The 19819-nt window shown below is 34.4% G+C and overlaps 2 protein-coding genes across 5 annotated transcripts; both read left to right on the plus strand.

Annotated features, from left to right (window-relative positions):
- The first annotated feature begins 615 nt into the window (after nucleotides 1–615).
- On the plus strand, nucleotides 616–7260 carry LOC110613575 (ABC transporter G family member 35). Of its 4 annotated transcripts, none has more exons than XM_043956115.1 (21): nucleotides 616–904; nucleotides 999–1208; nucleotides 1288–1372; nucleotides 1465–1624; nucleotides 1711–1787; nucleotides 2009–2062; nucleotides 2160–2250; nucleotides 2336–2637; nucleotides 2708–3300; nucleotides 3396–3556; nucleotides 3668–3794; nucleotides 3992–4131; nucleotides 4228–4341; nucleotides 4457–4602; nucleotides 4684–5016; nucleotides 5107–5481; nucleotides 5563–5696; nucleotides 5789–6016; nucleotides 6097–6268; nucleotides 6364–6618; nucleotides 6703–7260. In XM_043956115.1, the coding sequence occupies exons 1-21, from the start codon at nucleotides 636–638 to the stop codon at nucleotides 6973–6975; spliced, it is 4299 nt and encodes a 1432-aa protein (XP_043812050.1). In that variant the 5' UTR covers nucleotides 616–635; the 3' UTR covers nucleotides 6976–7260. The 4 variants fall into 4 exon arrangements, with proteins under 4 accessions (XP_043812050.1, XP_043812049.1, XP_043812051.1 ...); XM_043956114.1 differs by having other exon boundaries at nucleotides 3668–3777; nucleotides 3978–4131; nucleotides 4442–4602; XM_043956116.1 differs by having other exon boundaries at nucleotides 3668–3777; nucleotides 3978–4131.
- A 4128-nt stretch (nucleotides 7261–11388) lies between these two features.
- Nucleotides 11389–17874, plus strand: LOC110613519 (NADP-dependent malic enzyme). Its single transcript, XM_021754688.2, has 20 exons — nucleotides 11389–11663; nucleotides 12273–12553; nucleotides 13127–13247; nucleotides 13351–13425; nucleotides 13765–13916; nucleotides 14023–14128; nucleotides 14264–14329; nucleotides 14739–14834; nucleotides 14945–15016; nucleotides 15160–15243; nucleotides 15327–15425; nucleotides 15707–15754; nucleotides 15860–15913; nucleotides 16031–16129; nucleotides 16218–16307; nucleotides 16385–16462; nucleotides 16584–16658; nucleotides 16748–16838; nucleotides 17217–17345; nucleotides 17446–17874. Exons 1-20 carry the CDS (start codon nucleotides 11637–11639, stop codon nucleotides 17532–17534), a joined length of 1932 nt encoding a protein of 643 aa, XP_021610380.1. The 5' UTR covers nucleotides 11389–11636; the 3' UTR covers nucleotides 17535–17874.
- Nucleotides 17875–19819: the final 1945 nt, after the last annotated feature.

The raw sequence follows: 19819 nt of genomic DNA on the forward strand, positions 1-19819 counted from the left end.
ATTTGGATTGTGAGAAGCGTTTTCCACAACCAAAACTAATTTATTGAAGTCAAATAGGAGTCTTTAAGAAATCAATGATCAATTCTGAACAAACTGAATAACACTCACACTTCAGCTAGAATCTCTCTCTTATTGATTTACTCATCTTTAAATTATTGCTTTCTTTTGCTATTTTATTTTAATCATCAAATCAAAACCCCCCCTTTTTTATTTATTTGCTATTTACCTAGTCATTATTAGGAAAAACATTGGTGTCAATTCCCTGTGGTTCGACCCTATTACCACTATCTACAAGTTTATTGTTAATTGTTTAATAGGTTTATTTTTGACGGCTTCGACAACCGCTTATCAGTCACTACCTTTGCATGGCTCTGAAGCCGCCTTGCTTCTGACTCTCTGAGCAATTAATTTAATGAATTAATTTAATAGTAGTTAATTTGGATTGGAACTTCCTATCCCATATGTTTGATATTTGGTTGGACTAATACGTTGTTTTAGACTTCGTAGGCATCCAAATCACTCCATCTTTCTTTCACCTTGGTGTTTGCTAGAAGACGAGAGAAAGAGAGAGGGTTCATCGTATGTAAAAGTTCTGCCGAGGAGAAAAACAGAAGATTGTATGTCAGGGTTAAGCTATGGAGAATGTGTTTGCAAGTTCTTTTAAATCAAGAAACGAAGATGAAGAAGCTTTGAGTTGGGCAGCCATAGAAAGATTGCCTACCTACACTCGTTTGAGAACTAGCTTATTCAAGTCTTTAGCAGAAGACAAAAACCAAGGAAGCAAGTTGGTCGATGTAAGAAAGTTAAATGTCGACGAAAGGAACGAGTTTATTGAGAGAAATTTTAAGGTTCCTGAAGAAGATAATGAAAAGTTCTTCAGAAAGTTGAGAGATCGTATAGATAAGTAAGCCCTGATGGTACATTGCTTTTTTTGGTTTTCCTTTTTTTCAACATGAAATCAAGCTGTTGATGTATTGGTGCATTTCCATTTGTTTTAGAGTTGGAATCCAACTGCCCACAGTTGAAGTTAGATTTGAGCAATTGCGAGTAGAAGCTGATTGCCATGTTGGCATCAGAGCTCTCCCAACTCTTTTGAATACTTCAAGAAATATTTTTGAATCAGCCCTTGGCTTGTGTGGAATCAGAATGACCATGAGAACAAAATACACCATCCTCAAGGATGTTTCAGGAATTATAAAACCATCAAGGTACTGTAAATATCAAAAGCAACTAAAGAATTACTATGCACATCTTATAAATCAGTATGAAACGTCAATCTTGTTGCAGGATGACATTACTGTTAGGTCCTCCTTCATCTGGGAAGACAACCCTTTTGCTTGCACTGGCCGGAAAGTTAGATCCAACTTTAAAGGTTAGCTAAATTGATTGAATTGAGAACTAGTGCTAGTTAAATGTTTTAATGCAAAAAAACTAGAGATACATATATTTGTGCTTGAAAATCAGGTACAAGGACAAGTAAGCTACAATGGTTGTAGGTTTGATGAATTTGAGCCTCGGAAGACATCAGCCTATGTTAGCCAAAATGATGTTCACTTGGGAGATCTAACAGTTAAAGAAACCTTTGATTATTCAGCATGGTTTCAAGGAGTTGGTCATCGATATGGTAACAAATCATAAGAAGTTAACTTGTAATGAGCGCCCTTCATTTTTATTTAGTTTGAAAAACTAATGTTGTCCTCTAAATTTCAGACCTGCTAGTTGAGCTTGATAGGAGGGAGAAAGAAGCTGACATTATCCCTGACTCTGACCTTGATCTTTTTATGAAGGTATATCACATTTAAAGACACTAAATTGTACATAAAACATAGGATACAATATGTTTGAAGACTATTTTGTCTTTTTTGTATTTTTTCTGATATATAAATATGTAATATTTTCTTAATCTATACTACTCGAAAATTTATTGAGAAATAAGAAAACGTTAATCGCCGGGACGTAGTCAACCATGTTAAATCTTTATGTTGTTTAACAGATTCTTTTTGTCCAGGCAACCGCAATGGAAGGAGCTAAGAATAGTTTAATTACTGATTACACTCTCAGAGTAAGTTCATCTTGCTATTGTTAATATATTGAATAAAACCATTGATTGATTGTTAGTTGCATCAACTAATTACAATTTCATTGTCTGGATGCAATAGCTCCTGGGGCTTGACATATGCAAGGACACTGTTGTTGGAGATGAAATGACTCGAGGGATTTCTGGTGGACAAAAGAAGAGAGTAACAACAGGTTTGTCATCTTAAACTTAGTTGCTTGCCTCTCAGATTTGAGATAAACACCTGATGTAATTTCTATCATGGTTTTTATAATGTAGGGGAGATGATTGTTGGACCTACAAAAACTCTATTTATGGATGAGATATCAACTGGTTTAGACAGCTCCACAACATACCAGATAGTTAAATGCATGCAGCAAATTGTGCACCTCACTGAGGCCACTGTCTTCATGTCCCTCCTCCAGCCTGATCCTGAAACATTTGAACTCTTTGATGACGTTGTTCTGTTATCTGATGGTCAGATTGTATATCAGGGCCCTAAAGAACAAGTAGTAGCTTTCTTTGAGAGCTGTGGATTCAAATGCCCTGAGAGGAAGGGCACTGCAGATTTTTTGCAGGAGGTAAATATATCATGTTATGAGTTAAGCCTAATTATTTAATATAATGTTTTGTATGGACATTCTTTTATAGGTTACATCAAAGAAAGACCAAGAGCAATACTGGGTAGATGAGAGCAAGCCCTACCGATACATATCAGTATCCGAGTTTGCAAGAAAGTTTAAGGCTTTCCGTGTTGGCCTACAGCTTGAGAATGAGCTTCCCATTCCATATGAGGCTAAAAGTCATAAAGCAGCTTTAGTATCCCAGAAATGCACTATCCCAAAAATGCAGCTTCTCAAGGCCTCCATTGACAGGGAGAAGCTTTTAATGAGGAGAACTCTGCCTGTATACATCTTTAAGGCCGTTCAAATTTTTGTCGTTGGAATCATTGCAGCGACTGTTTTTTTGAGGACAACACTTCATGTCACATATGATGATGGATCGCTATACGTTGGTGCAACTATATTTGCCATGATTGTGAACATGTTCAATGGCTTTGCAGAGCTCTCCATAACCATAATGAGGCTTCCAGTGTTTTTCAAGCAAAGAGATCTTCTATTTTATCCAGCTTGGGCTTTTACCCTCCCAAATTTCTTGCTCGGGGTCCCAATTTCTGTCGTTGAGTCCTTTGTTTGGACTGCTGTGACGTACTATTCTATTGGATTTGCACCAGAAGCAAGCAGGTGACATTACCTTGCCAAGAACTTAACATAGAGCTGCAGTTACTATGCACAGCATCATGGATCAGTTGTATAATTTTTGTGTTTTGGCTTGTCAGATTTTTCAAGCAGACGTTGTTAATATTCCTAATTCAACAAATGGCTGCTGGATTATTTAGGCTCATGGCTGGAGTATGCAGGACTATGATCATTGCACACACTGGAGGAGCACTTGCTCTGCTCATTTTGTTCCTACTAGGAGGCTTTATCCTTCCGAGAGGTTGGTGTATTTTCAAATATTCAACCTCCGAGAGAACTGCAGTCTGCAGTAGTTACAATGTTGATTTTATTTCCTGTTTATTCTCACAGTATTGAGCTCCTGTTTTAACAGGAAGAATTCCTGTGTGGTGGACTTGGGCTCACTGGATTTCACCTATGTCTTACGCATTCAAATCCTTGACAGTCAATGAACTGCTTTCTCCAAGGTGGATGAATCGACTGGTATGTCCCCAACACAAAATTCATTTTTTTTTCTGCAGCAAGAATGTGTATACTTAGCACACAATTCTATAACATATTGAGAAGAAAATCTGGATACCTGTAAATATTACAGGAACAAACCAATGGATAACATAGATAATCTGAAAGTAAGCATTTTAGTATGGAGACAACTCGCTGAAAGGACTTTAATCTAATTGCAGGCATCAGACAACGTTACAAGGTTGGGTACAGCAGTGCTGGAGAACATTGGTGTAGAACAGGAAAATTACTGGTATTGGATTGGAGCTGCAGCGCTTCTGGGATTCACCATTCTTTTCAATGTCTTGTTCACCTTCTCACTAACGTATTTAAACTGTGAGTTTCTTTAAGTCACCTGGGTTGATGAATGTGATCTTTCTTTCATCCTTGGCAAAGGAAGTCATCATTTTTAACACTAATTATTGTGAACAGCTCTTGGAAAGCCACAGGCAATTATATCTCCAGAAGTAGCCAAGGAGCAATCTTTCAGGGAAGGATCAGAAGAGAGAAGTCTTAAAACGAGGTCAACCAATGGCAACGATGCAGGTAAGAATTTGAAATATATATGAACGATTTCTGTTTCAATCTGAAGTTATTTTAAGGGTATACTAATTAAATTTAAGCAACATGGAGTTACTGACATGAGCCTGTAATGTTGAAGGAGAAATCCAAATGCCAAAAGTAAGCCATGTTGGGCATCACGCTGAGGCCACAACGGGAGCTGCTCCCAAGAGGGGGATGATTCTTCCCTTTACGCCTCTATCCATGTCCTTTGATAGTGTAAACTATTATGTGGATATGCCCTCAGTGAGAATCTATTTCCCTTCTTTTCATATGACTTGAGTTTCAATTCTGTATATATCCTGGCTAATGAAGGATGAATTGCAGGAAATGAAGGGTCAGGGAGTGACAGAGGACAGGCTGCAATTGCTTCAAGAAGTGACTGGAGCATTTAGGCCAGGGATCCTGACTGCTTTGATGGGAGTCAGTGGAGCTGGAAAGACAACATTGATGGATGTTCTAGCAGGCAGAAAAACTGGGGGCTATATTGAAGGTGATATTAGAATTTCTGGATTCCCTAAGAATCAAGAAACATTTGCGAGAAATTCTGGTTACTGCGAGCAGACTGACATTCACTCTCCACAAGTCACTGTTGAAGAGTCCTTGATCTTTTCAGCTTTCCTCAGACTCCCAAAAGAAGTCAATGACAAAGAAAAGATGGTATGCATTATGAATCTGGAATGAAAATTCATTTTCTTTGAAATTATTATCCTTATATATTCTAGTTTGTTTCTCGGATTTGCTTTCCAGGTTTTTGTGGATGAAGTGATGGAGCTAGTTGAGCTCACCAATCTGAAACATGCAATAGTTGGGCTACCAGGAATAACAGGGTTGTCAACAGAACAGAGAAAGAGATTGACTATAGCAGTGGAGCTTGTGGCAAACCCTTCAATTATATTCATGGATGAACCGACTTCTGGGCTAGATGCAAGAGCGGCAGCTATTGTTATGAGGACTGTAAGAAACACTGTGGACACTGGAAGAACAGTTGTCTGCACAATTCATCAGCCTAGCATCGACATCTTTGAAGCCTTCGACGAGCTGCTATTGATGAAAAGAGGAGGGAAACTGATTTATTCGGGACCATTAGGCCAGAATTCTCAGAAGATCATTAAATATTTTGAGGTACGTAATGAAAACAACCCAGAAGCTATTTATGGCATGATAGTTAAGACATCTTGCACAACCGCTTATCATTGATTTCAGGAGATTCCAGGAGTGCCTAGAATTAAAGAAAGGCAAAATCCAGCAGCGTGGATGCTAGAAGCAAGCTCAGCTGCAACTGAAGTTCGGCTTGGAATTGATTTCGCTGAGCATTACAAATCATCAGCCTTGTATCAGTGAGTGCAGAACACAATTTATAACAGTAATAACAACTTGCTCAAAATTTTCAGGTCTTCATTTAGCTGACTTTTCGTTGTTATATTTATAGACAAACCAAGGCTGTGGTTGATGACTTGAGTAGACCATCAGAAGGAGCTTCAGATCTCTACTTCCCTACTCAGTATCCACAATCCACATGGGGGCAGTTCAAATCCTGCCTGTGGAAGCAATGGTGGACATATTGGAGAAGTCCTGATTATAATCTTGTTCGTTACTTTTACTCCTTGGTAACTGCTCTCGTGCTAGGCACAGTCTTCTGGCAGGTTGGAACGCAGAGGTTAGCTATAATTTCCCCTCCTCTTCTCCCATTTTTAAAAAGAAAATATTGTTAACTAGAGCCCTTTATTCTGTAACTAGAGAGGATGCAACTGAGCTGACCATGATCATTGGAGCGATGTATGTAGCAGTTTTGTTCGTCGGAATCAACAATTGCTCAACTGTGCAGCCCATTGTAGCCGTTGAAAGAACTGTATTCTACCGAGAAAGAGCTGCAGGGATGTACTCAGCTTTACCGTATGCCTTGGCACAGGTAACAGAAAAGCAAAACATTTAGATGACAGTTCAAACACATTGTTTCATAAGTTCCGTAATAACACATGTCGAGTTTTGTTCTCTTTTACGCAGGTGATCGTGGAAATACCATATATATTCGTGCAAACCGTATACTACTCTCTTATAGTATATGTAACTGTGAGCTTTGAGTGGAAGTTGGCTAAATTCTTCTGGTTCTTCTTTATCACCTTCTTCTCCTTGCTATACTTCACGTACTATGGAATGATGACCGTATCAATCACACCAAATCACCAAGCTGCAGCTATCTTTGCATCAGCATTTTATGCACTCTTCACCCTTTTCTCCGGCTTTTTCATCCCGAAACCAGTAAGTCACTGTCCTCCATCTCCTGCAGACAATTTTTCAAGAAAGCCATGAAATTTTCTTACTTCTTTGCTTGTGGCATTGCAGAGAATTCCCAAGTGGTGGACATGGTACTACTACATCTGCCCTGTGGCGTGGACCGTGTACGGACTGATAGTGACACAGTACGGTGACATTGAAGATAGAATCAAGGTGAGTGGAATTGAGCCAGATCCAAGTATCAAATGGTACGTGCAGAACCATTTTGGATATGATTCAAACTTCATAGGTCCAACTGCTGCAATCTTGGTCGCTTTTGGTGCCTTCTTCGCTCTTATGTTTGCCTTCTGCATCAAAAACATTAACTTCCAAAATAGATAGCCGTGCGTGTTTGGGCTTGGTCTTGGGCTTGGGCTTGGGCTTGGTGGGCAATGGAGTAGACGGACCAAAGTTCACACGAGGGAAGGCGCATGGCTGTGAGAAGAAAAAGCTGTGGGTATGAGTGGGACCCAATTGGACACCGGCCTCCTTCTTCGAAGTTGGGAAGATTTAAAAAAAAAAGATAAAAAGGAACGACGTCATGTGTGTCTTTTCTCTTCATTCGACAGCGTGTCGTAGCGTCCCCTCGAATTTGAAGATTACGTGTCAGATAAATGCACCGTTCGTAATTTATACACACCACGTTTTTTTTTCTTGACAAAAAAAAAAACCTGTTTTTAAGCTTTTTTTGGATTCTCTTCTATTCAAAGAAAGCAGTAACTGATTAAATAAATTTAAATTATAAAAAAATATATATTTGTAGGGTTTGAAAGATATCATGTATTTTTTATATTATTTAAATAATTTTATTTGATGATTTTTTTTATATAAATAGCATATGTAAGAAGTAGGGGATGATGATGTTCAATTTTAGCTATTTTTATATTGGAAATTATAAAAAAAATTGAATAAAACCACAAGAAATTAAATTTTCCAATCTAATCCAAACATATCTAATCATTAAAATCGGCAACCACAATTCCTTCCAATCGAATGGGAGGTTACAATTTCAGACTATTAAGAAGTAGCGAAAAATCCATATCTAAAAAGTCGGCAAATTATTTTCATTTAGAACCATTTAATTAAATTAAATTTGGCGGTTCTTATCTCCATTTGACCGGACCAGCTTCAGTAAAACCTCGGAATCGGACCACTTGTATAATTTGAGGTCAGAAAACGGTCACGTTTGGCAACGGTCAAAAGGGACGCCCTCGACCTCCCCTAGAAAGGTAAAAATGTCAAGGTCAAACTTTTAACTTGTTGATGCCAGAAAATAAAACTGATTAATAAAGAATGATTTGATATTAAAGTAAAGATTAACTAAGAAGCGCAAGATCGAGAGAGGGGAAAGTAGATGTGAAGTAGCGAGGAGTGGAGGAAGACAGCACAGTGGTTAAATGCAAGGCATGTTGAAATTGTGCTTCAGCCACCAACCTCGCCTAACGCCGTGCCTTGTGCCTCCACGTTTTTTCACCTATCATTTTTTTTCTTTTCAATTATGATATGGAAACTGATTTAAATCAGAGATTTAAATTCTATTAAAACTCAAATTTCATATTTTATATTTTTAAATATTATTTTAGTATTATTGAATTAAAATTGATCGAAGTTGTTCAGCTTTTTTTAAATTAATTCCAAATATTTTTATTTTTACTAAATTATCGATATTATACTAATTTTTTATTATTATTTTTTCCCTGGTGGAATCACAAAGGTATTGTTGAGAGGGCTTCAAGTTTGCTAAAAGTGCTATGAAATTCCTATGGGCTTCATCGCCATTCATTTAAACTAGGCAGTTTTGTTTGATTTATCTTTGAAAATTAAAAAATTAATATTTTTTAAAATAAACTTCCACTTTAATTGAATTTTATCTTTTAAATAAACTAAACCAAACCCTGGAGTATGTATACACATAACAAGACTGGCATTTTAAAAATGGTTTATTTAGGATTTTAATTATTTTAATTGTAATTATTTGATAAATTTATTCAAACTTAATCAAGTTGAGGTCATACCATCATTGAAAATCATGATCAGAAAAAGCTCTATATATAAACTAAAAATTTCAAAGGAGAGTCCAAAACCATGGAATCATAGTTCCTATTTTTACAATATATAACAAGAAGGAGAAGAAGACCAACTCTCAACTACCTTGGATCCCTTGATATTGGGCACAAGTATTTGGCGAGCCACCTACCTCCTTCAAGCCCTTCGATGATTGCTAGGCAGTAGAAACACACACAATTTTAATAAAATATCAGGGGAAAAAAATCATGAAAAGAATAAAATGCACGTGAATCCATGGTTAAAAAAGGATTATGCTCTCATGCTCCAACCACTTCCTCTTGCTGTCCAAACCATTAGCCTCAGACACAGAATTAAAACAATAAATAAATAAAGCCAATTGGTCATAATTAGAGGAATGTTCAACCATTCATTTATTTTTACTGATTTGATACTCAATCTTATCATTTACTCTCTTTTCTCTCTCTATATATATTAAGTTAAGTTTAATTTAACTAAAAATGAAATTTTAGTTTTCTAAATTTTTCTGCTAAATAAAATATCTAAAAAAAATTATGCTAAAAATTAAGGAATTGAGTTTTTTTTTAAATAAAAAATTCAATTTTACTGTTTCCCACAAGTCGCTTGATCTGGAGTGGACGTGTCGATGATGGAGTGCAATTTGTAGGACAAATTGAGGGAGGAGTTCCCAAGATGGGGTTGCATAGCTTCACCCCACACTTCACTGTCCACATATATACACATTTCTCATTTGCCTTTATGGGAAAGCTTGGGAATGGGCATCCCCTCATAAGGTTTTTTTTTTTTTTTTTTTTTTTTTTTTCACTTATGAACGTATCATTAACATGGCTAAATTTAATAGTTTATCAAAAATAAATTTAGATTTAATTTATTTTTAAAAAATTAAAATTTTTAAAAAGGGATGACCTATATTATTTTTTTTAAATTTATCGTTGAGGGATAGTGTTATATATATTGAAGGGGGCAAATTTTTGTCTATTGATTAAATAAAGTTTGGCACTACTAGGGGCAGTAATGTTGAAGATGGAGTCCCAACAATGTAGGGCAGATATCTTGTCCTTCTCAAACACTGAAGAGAAGGTCCCATTCATGACATTTGCATAACAGCCATGAAATGCAAATCCTTTGGATGAAGAATCTTAAGTTAGTATGGAGCTATAGGACAAACCCCCCATGCTAATCTCTATGTACATCCATCACACCTTCCCCTTTCATCTCCCTTCTCATTTCATCAAATTTCTCTCTTTTTCTGATAGAGATTTAGAGATGAGCAACTTGAATCTTATTATGTGAAATTAAATTTTAATATCTAAAATTCCTAAAAAATAAAATGGAATGCCATTAGTTTTTTTTTTTTTTTTTAATTTGAGTTTAGAATATAAAACACTTTTAAAATTTAAAACAAAACATTTTACTCTAATAAGGCATTTGAATGCAAATCTAAATTAATAATAATAAAAAATTAATTATAAAGAATCTAATGTCTTGAATTGTGGAGCGTGGTAAGGGAGATAAATTTCTCTTTAATTTGATAAATAATTAAAATTTTTATTTTTTTAAAAAATAAATTATATATGATTTTGTATGGATTTTTTTTTAACGGATGGTGTTAAATATAATAATTAAAAGTTAAAAAAAAAATAAATATAATGAAAATAAATTTAAGAATAAAACAACCTTTTATTAAAAACTAAAAAAGTAATCATGCTTAATTAGCATAAAATATATATCTTTTGTTTTATAATTTTTATTTATTTCATTTTTTACATAAATTAAAAAATATAATTTTTTAATTAAATAATTTTAAAATAAGTTAAAATTAAATAAAATTATAATAAGTACTTTATATATTATTATAATATAAAAAATAAATAATAATTTTGAAATAAAAAAAATAAACAGAAGGAAGAGGGAGTAACATAGTTTATTTAGCTTTTTTACATTTTATAATTTGATGAGATTTTAACAATTCAGATAATAATAGTTATTCACGATTTAATATTTACATGATGAAGAAAATAAGGTTATCGTAGAATTCTTCAATGTTTATATATTATTGAAAAAAAAGCTGTTAACATATTATTTTATTATTTAAAGTTGATGTGATTAAAATATATAAAATTTAATTTTTAAATTAATGTTTAAATTAATAGATTAATGAATATATTTTTCAATAACATTTCAAACATACTAGGTCCTGCCGAGACTGATTCAGTCCTTTGACATAACCATAATTGAATTGGGTAAAATTTAAAATCGATTTAAATTAATAATTTAAGTATTTAAGTTAATGTTTCGATGTTATTTAGATAATAAAATATTTTAAATGGATATTTGAAATAAATTTGTAATTGAATTTAAAATAAATTTAGTTATTGAAAATAAAAAATAAATTTAAAATTAAATAAACCAATTTTAGGAATACTCATTTCTCAACTAAATTTATGGTTAAATTCAAAATAGATTAAAGTATTAAAAATAAAAATTAAATATATTATACCCTGCCTTTACCATCATAGACACGAGTCTAAATATTAGCAATGCTCCAACACAGGAGCGGGTCCCACATTAAATTTTAGGGCACATCGGTAATATTTGGACAATATCAGCTGCACAAATGTCATTTCAAATACAGAATTTTTTAATTAAAAAAATAAAATAAAAGAAAAGAAAAGAAAAAGTTGGTAGAGAGAGAAAGCGAGTTAAGACACGTTTTGGCGTCCTTCGTTACCATTTCTCGATCCCCCTCTCTCTGTCTCTCCTATGTTAAGTAGAGAGAGAGGAAGAGAGCGAGAGAGATAAACCAGAGCTCGAAGAAGCTTTATATCTTCCCTACTTTAGACTTATCTCTCGCTTCCTCTGTTATCCTATTTTCCTCTGCTTCTTCTTTCTAAAGAGAGCGAGAGTGTTTTGTTTGTAGAAGCGAAAGCCAGTCCCTCCCCGACATTTCTTCCGCCATGATCTCCTTGAAAAGTAGTTTCCTGGTAATATAAACCACACCCATTTCTCTATTCACTATTTTCAACCTCTCACACTTCACACAAATTATTCAAACCATATATTGAATCACTGTTTAGCTTCGCATTTCACATCTTCACTCACTAACTCGTAGATTTTTTTTTTCTTCTTATGCTTAGTCGATTTGCATTTCTGGGCATGTTTCCTTTAATAAATTCTTTTCACCCCACTTTACTTTTTCCATATCTGGGTTAAAAAATTGAAATTTACTTTAATTTCTGAAATTTTTTTGATCCTGAAGTTTATCAATATCTGGGACTGGGTGTTGTTTGCTTAATAGATTTTGTTATAAATTCAAAGCCACCAAGTTCTCCTTATTCATTTTAAGCATTTTTGTGCTGAACTGTTTGATCTCCGAACATTTACAACTTCTTGGTACCATTTAAATGTATGGGTTTCTTATATTTTCATTTCACATCGAGCTTCAAATTGGAAAGCAAATTGTTTTGCTTCTGATAAAAAGATTTTTTTTAAAAAATGTTAATAATTTATCGATGATTGCATTATTAACTCACAGCAATAAAGAAAGGCCTTTAGTTTTGTTATTGTACTAATCATCATCTTGTGGTCAATAGAGTAACACGGGCATCTCAGGCTCGTGTAGCCCTTTCTCCGGGAAGCAGAGAGGACTAGTCCCTACAGCTCCTACTTCATTAAAAGTACAGGTGCTCAATCCAAATAGGGAACGAAATGGAAGTGTCTTGATGGATAGCTCACTGCAGGAAATGAGAGATGGAGCCTCTGTGGTTGACTTGGACCCCAAGCCCACCGTTGCTGGTGGCGTCCGCGATGTATACGGTGAGGACACTGCCACCGAGGATCAGCTCGTCACGCCTTGGTCCCTCTCTGTTGCTAGGTAAGCATTATCAATTAGCAATTCTTGACGCTAATATAGGTTTTGTAACATTCGCCTATTTTTATAATTTGGATCTTCGATGATATCCATGTTTTTAGCTTGTTATGTTCTTTGTTGTTGATGTCTATGCTACTTTAGATTGGATCTTTGGCCGTGTCCATGTTACTTTATGGCTCCGTTTGGCTCTATTGCATTTTCCTTTTTCAAAAAAATAAAAAAAAATTGGAAGCAACTGAATCGATAGTTGGTTAGACAATAAATAGTCATATTTGCAAAGAAAATTATATATGTATTTTAAGAAATGCAAATTCGTTTTCCCTTTTTCAGTTGTCTTTTTCTTTTGGCAAAGAGTTACTTTTTCTCACTAGTTAAGCACTTATCTTCAATTGTTTTTATGCAATCTTATTTTTCCTACCTTTTCTTTTTCCTTTGTTTCATTTGGTTTTTGGAGCATTGGGTTTCGGTTTTCTTTTCTCATCTATCTTAGTAATTTGAATGCCATAAGCTTACCTGATCTTAATTGATTATGTTCTGCTAGCTTTCTTACTTGATGGCTCCTTTCTGATGCTGCAGTGGATATTCTTTGTTGCGAGATCCGCACCACAACAAAGGTCTTGCCTTCAATGAAAAAGAGAGGGATGCTCACTACTTGCGCGGCCTTCTCCCCCCAGCAGTGGTGTCTCAGGAGGTTCAGGTTGTTTTTCTTTATTTGTTGCATCTTTATCTATTTTACCTTTGATAAGGTTTCTTTTATTACATGAATTGTTGATGAAACTTTTGGCACCTATACTGATCAGGTGAAGAAAATGATGCACATCATTCGACAGTATCAACTTCCATTGCAAAAGTACATGGCTATGATGGATCTTCAGGTAGCTGGAAAGTTTCTCTGGTTCTGTGCTCGACTTATCCTACCTGTATTATTCACGCTTCAGTGTATAGAATTGTAATTGACTCAAAGTTTGCATGTTAACTGATTTATTGATGATTATGACCAGTATGATTACTGTTGATTACTTTATTTTACAATACTGCATATTTTCTTCACTAGCAGTGCATATTTTATTGAGTAATTGGTATTGTGAATAATCAGCAGTGTCCGTTTCTAGAACTTGGTGCCATTTTCTGGAATTTTTGTTTTAGCTAGTACTACTGGACTTTTCACCTTTATTTCATAGAAAATATGAAATAAACATACTTCCTCATTGCAGGAGAGAAATGAAAAACTGTTCTACAAGCTTCTCATAGACAATGTTGAGGAGATGCTCCCTATTGTTTACACTCCAACTGTTGGTGAGGCATGCCAGAAATATGGAAGTATCTTTAGTCGTCCTCAGGGTCTTTACATCAGTTTGAATGAAAAGTAAATACTGCACTATATATTTGTATTCTTCATTTCTGTCATAGCAAATCTCTGTTGCGATGCTTTCTTGCTATATATGGTCAAGCTGATAAATTTTCTTTTACAGGGGTAGAATCCTTGAGGTATTGAGGAACTGGCCTGAGAAGAATATTCAAGTCATTGTTGTGACTGATGGCGAGCGTATTTTGGGGCTAGGGGACCTTGGATGTCATGTGAGATCTATATATATGCTGTTTCAAAAGTTTCACTGCTTCTTTTACCCCTTCATCTCTCTCTCTCTCTCTCTCTCTCTTACTCTTATTTGCATGGCAACATAATTGATTAAACTTAATTTTTTATTCTTTTAGGGTATGGGGATACCTGTAGGCAAACTCTCTTTGTATACAGCACTTGGTGGAGTTCGTCCTTCAGCTGTAAGTATCAACATATATTTTTGCTTTTATTTTGAGTTCCTTTTTCTTCATTCTTATTTTTTGTGGGACACACCTGAGCCAAAATACTTGTAATCTAATTCTATTCTGTTGTTGTATTTTATCTTGTTTAGAATTCCACAAGCCTGTGCATGTTTGCATCTAGCTTCTTAATCGAAGCCTTTTCTGGCAGAACTTAAAAATTTCCAGAGTGATGCCATCTTTTTTCTTTTTTTGGTTTGGAAGTGGTATTTTATTGCTTCACTCTGTTTTATTTTGTTTGATGATGTAATGCCTATTTTAGCTGCATGTACAGGATTAAATAATGTGGCAATTCTTGGCGAAGTTTTGCATCTTGTCATTTCCATTATCATTGACAAAAATGATATTCAATAATGTCAATTATTTGCAGTGCCTGCCTGTTACAATTGATGTGGGAACCAACAATGAGAAACTGTTAAATGATGAGTTCTACATAGGGCTCAGGCAAAGAAGAGCTACTGGACAGGTAAATGATGTGTTCACTTAACTTGTATTTACTTCTTTTGTGCTCATGAGATTTTTTTTCCTAGGTGTTATGTAATTTTCCGTTAAAGTGGATGTTCATCTTTATTTCAGGAATATTCTGAATTGCTACATGAATTCATGAGTGCAGTCAAGCAGAAGTATGGTGAGAGAGTGCTCATTCAGGTTGTTAGCTACAGATATAGATATTGGCGATCCTTTTGTTGATTTCTGCTCTACTACATCCATTGATTGAGTTGGTTTACACGTGTACTCTTTTATGGTTAACTTTGTATGCACTTACTTTTTAATATGTGGTAACTCTGCAGTTTGAAGACTTTGCAAACCATAACGCTTTTGACTTGCTTGCAAAATATGGTGCTACTCATCTTGTCTTCAATGATGATATTCAGGTAATTTGTACTTCATGGTTGTATTATTTCTAGCAATTATGATGGACATAGCTCTAATACTTAAATCAATTGTTCTATTCCAGGGCACAGCATCTGTGGTCCTTGCAGGGCTTGTTGCAGCACTAAAATTAGTTGGTGGAACACTAGCTGACCACAAATTTTTATTTCTTGGTGCTGGAGAGGTGAGTAGATATTAGATACAGCTTGTACTGATAGTAGTTTGCTAGGTTTGCTTCTGTTGCAATAATTAACAAGGGAGAATCATAATTCAAAATGTAGGATTTATGGAAGTTTGTGAATATGTAAGGTGGTAAAGGGAAATATGCGAGCATATGTATTTTAAAGGGTTCTTTATCATGCATGCAACTGCCTGACCATGACTGCGTCATCAACCTCATTCTGTTTTCATAGATTTTTTCCCCTTCTACTTTGTTGTTATGTCTCACTTGATTGCTGATAACAGGCTGGCACTGGAATTGCTGAGCTCATAGCCCTTGAGATGTCCAAACAGGTCTGAAAATCATCTCTTTATGTATGAACCTTGGATATGATTATAAAAGCATTAGATGTCAAATAGACCTTGATGGTTATATGTTTTATCTTATTCTTTGTGCAGACAAACATGCCAGTGGAAGAGACTCGCAAGAGGATTTGGCTTGTGGATTCAAAGGTAGTAAAAATCTGTTTCCATTCTGGCTTAATGGAAGGAGAATGATCATTAGCTCAATAGCTCCTCTTTTGTTTCATTTTTATCAGTTATAAATATGCATAGGTAATTCCTTTGCAGGGTTTGATTGTTAGTTCGCGAAAGGAATCACTCCAACATTTTAAGAAGCCCTGGGCTCATGAGCACAAACCTATAAAGACGCTTCTGGATGCTGTCAATGTGTGGATTCTCTCTCTCATCTTATCCCCTCTCACAGTGCAAAAGAAAAATGTATTCTTATTCTTTTTCCTTCTCTGATTTCCATCAGGACATTAAGCCAACAGTGTTGATTGGAACGTCAGGAGTAGGAAGAACATTTACTAAAGAAGTGATTGAGGCTATGGCCTCCTTCAATGAGGTATGAATCTCTACCCATCTACTTTGATGTTGAAGTTTGAGCTCTAATATAACCAGATTTTGCATGATCACATGCAGAGACCTATAATTCTTGCTCTCTCCAACCCAACTTCACAGTCTGAATGTACCGCTGAGGAAGCTTATACGTGGAGTAAGGTAATGCAAACATACTTGTGCATGTTATTTGCCACATAAGAGATACATATTGCAGTGATTTTGCTCACTTTGCATATGATATTGTTGGATTTTATTTAGATGGACTATGTTTGACTTGCAGGGTCGTGCCATTTTTGCAAGTGGAAGCCCATTTGCCCCTGTTGAATATGAGGGGAAAGTTCATGTGCCTGGTCAGGTAGGAAGTCTTGGGGTTTAAATGATTTTATAAGTAGAGTTGTTGGTACACTGGATATTGATTATTTCCATTATTATTTTATTGGTCAGGCAAACAATGCATACATTTTCCCTGGATTTGGTCTGGGTTTGATAATGTCTGGCACAATCCGTGTTCATGACGATATGCTTCTGGCAGCATGTAAGTGAACAAATGAATGCTTATTATTTCACCTTAAGTTTGCTGAAATGGTAAACTTTTAGGGAACATGTTTTTCAACTAACCCTACATAAAGTCTCCTTTCATCATTTAGAATTATTAGGTCTTGTTCTTGCATTTGAAACCGTGGGACACATCTAAAAGTGGGACCCGCAACATAGAGCTTGGAGGATTTAGAATACTAGGATAGTGTGTATTTTTGGGGCTTGATCTTATAACTCTGTCTTTAGCTTTATTTTTGGGCTTGATCTTATACTTCTTTCTTTAGCTCTTTTGAAGGTTGTAATATTTTAGACGTTTATCATGTTTTGTTCCTAGGTTTTAATTAGTTCCATGTTTTTGTTCAATTCTTTGGTGCAGCGGAAGCTTTAGCTGCCCAGGTGACCCAGGAGAACTTCGACAAGGGACAAATATACCCACCATTCACAAACATCAGAAAGATCTCTGCCGAAATCGCGGCCAATGTGGCTGCTAAAGCTTATGAACTTGGTGAGTTCTTTATACTTCTAATTGAGCTCATCCATGATGTGATATGAAAGTCCTAGCTTGTGATCCATATATTTATTGTCTCGCAATCCCTTGTGTATAGGTCTGGCTACTCGCCTCCCTCAGCCTAAGGATCTGGTCAAGTACGCTGAAAGCTGTATGTACAGCCCTGTCTACCGAAGCTATCGGTGAAGTGGTACAAGCCTAATATCACTCCCACCTTAAACTATGCCTTCACGCTGTCTCTGAAAGAAAGATGGGAAAGAAAAAGATTATAAAAGTAGATATCCACTTTTAGTCATATAATCAGCTGTTCTGCAATTTTTTTTTCCTCCTCCCCCCTTTATTTTTTGAGTTCTTATTGTCAATCTTTTCTTTTGTACGTTATCCTGCAAGTCATTTGATGGGTAAGAACGAGCACAATAGGTTGCTGCATGCTAGTATTTGATGAATGCAGTTGAATATAGCTGGAAAAGCTGTTGTGGACTTGAAAAAATCTCACATGAAAATGAAATTCAGTAGTGTTATTTGACTTGTCATCTATTCAGAATAGGTAATCCAAGAATCCTGGATTCTCCGAATGTAATGTAAAGGGGATAAATGAATGAATGACAATTAATTCCAGGATGGTGACAGTTCTTGGCCAAGTGAATCCAACCCAAAATTTGCCTGGATGGTCATGGACGAATCAACGCGGAAGTTATTGAAAGAATGAGTAGTCAAATGGGATTTTTCTTAGTTTGATTGAATTGGGCGAGTTTTCACCGGATTAGGAAAAATAACCCTGTTCAAAGCTACTGCAGCAGTATTTTGTTGATGGTAAATTTGGGTCAAAGTCTAATTTACCTCAAAGCTATGTTCCCCCTTCAACCAAAGAAAATTGGTGAAAAATGAATTTCCATTTTAATTGTGATTTCTTAACATCTTCTATTATAAATTATACCTAGACTAATTTAGTCTAATGGGTATTTTACTCCCTTGATCAGGTTCATGGATCTAAAAAAAGAAAAAAAAATCAGAGGCAAATCCAACAGGCTTGTTAACAGAAAACGGCAAAGCAGCAACATCTAAATAATTAAATCCTTTGGTTTTCACCTCACATAGCTCAAGGCAGCTGGGCTTGTGTCGGTCCACTTTTTAAGTAAATCTTTGGCCCAATTTGAGATTGAGTTTCCAAAGTTCAAAAAGATTCACACTAAATCTTTGTTGACATTCTTAATTTTAAATTAATGTTAATATATTTTTATTAAAATATTAGCTATATATTTAATATAAATTTTTTTAACCTTTTATCCAAATTAATCCAGAGTTTCAATTATAAATTTTTTATAATTTATAGTCATACTATAGGATAGGAGTGACATTATAATCCAAACTTAGAGGTTGACTCATGGTAGGTTAAGGTTAAATTTGGAGTCAAAATATTAAATTTATATTGTTGTGTCACATTTTCTTAGCAACTCCCTTAAAGCCAAGGTAGGTTTATTAGAATATGGAGGAATTGACTTCTTATATTCAAAATCAACCCATTTTTGTCCAATCAATTTCTCATTTTCTTCTTGCAATATTTCAAACATGGAAAAGTTCATCCGTCTCCCATAATGTCTACTTGCAGCCATATAATACATTATTATGTAATTAAAAAAATTAATATATATTCATTTACTTATAATTGTCATTAATATTTCTATATAATAATTAGATTAATTAAATTGTCTCTATTAATCTACTAATAAAAAATATGATACTTTTTTCATTTAGTCTATAATAATTTAATTCTCTCAATTTTGATTAATTTCTTTAATTTACATTTAAAATTTAATAGAATAATTATTTTATTAATAAAATAAAAATTCAAAATTATCTTTTAAAGTATCTTGTTCTCCAAAATGTAAGAGATTGTTATGCAAACCGCGTAATAAATTATAGTAAAATTATAATTTAATCCTTAAATATTTTTATTATTAATAAATCAGTTTCTATATTTTTAAAAATTTATTAAAACGTCTTTATTTTTTCTCTCATCCTTTATTTATTTTTAACGGAAAAAAAAATATTTTAATAAATTTCTGAAAATACAGAGACTGACTTGTTAGTAATAGTAATATGTAATGACTATATAAAGAGTTTTATTTGAGTATAAAATAAAATTTTAAATTTTTTTTTTATTTTTTATTTATTTTTAAAATAAAATAGATGAAGGGACTATTTTATTAACGAAAAAGAAGAATTGACTTATTAATAATGACAATATTTATAAATTAAATTATAAATATCGTCAATTTTATTGACGTATGGCAATATTTATGAATTAAATTATAAATATTCTCAAAATATAACTATTAAATTTAGTGTATAAGAGTATATGTTGAATAATGTAAGAAGTAATAATAGCCAAAATAGAAAAAAACGTGTCAAACTTTTTTTCATCTTCAATTATGGGCTCCACTCAATTCTTTTTAGACTTATCTTCACTA

This window comes from Manihot esculenta, chromosome 4 (assembly GCF_001659605.2).
Source record: "Manihot esculenta cultivar AM560-2 chromosome 4, M.esculenta_v8, whole genome shotgun sequence".
In the NCBI taxonomy this organism is placed as follows: Eukaryota; Viridiplantae; Streptophyta; class Magnoliopsida; order Malpighiales; family Euphorbiaceae; genus Manihot; species Manihot esculenta.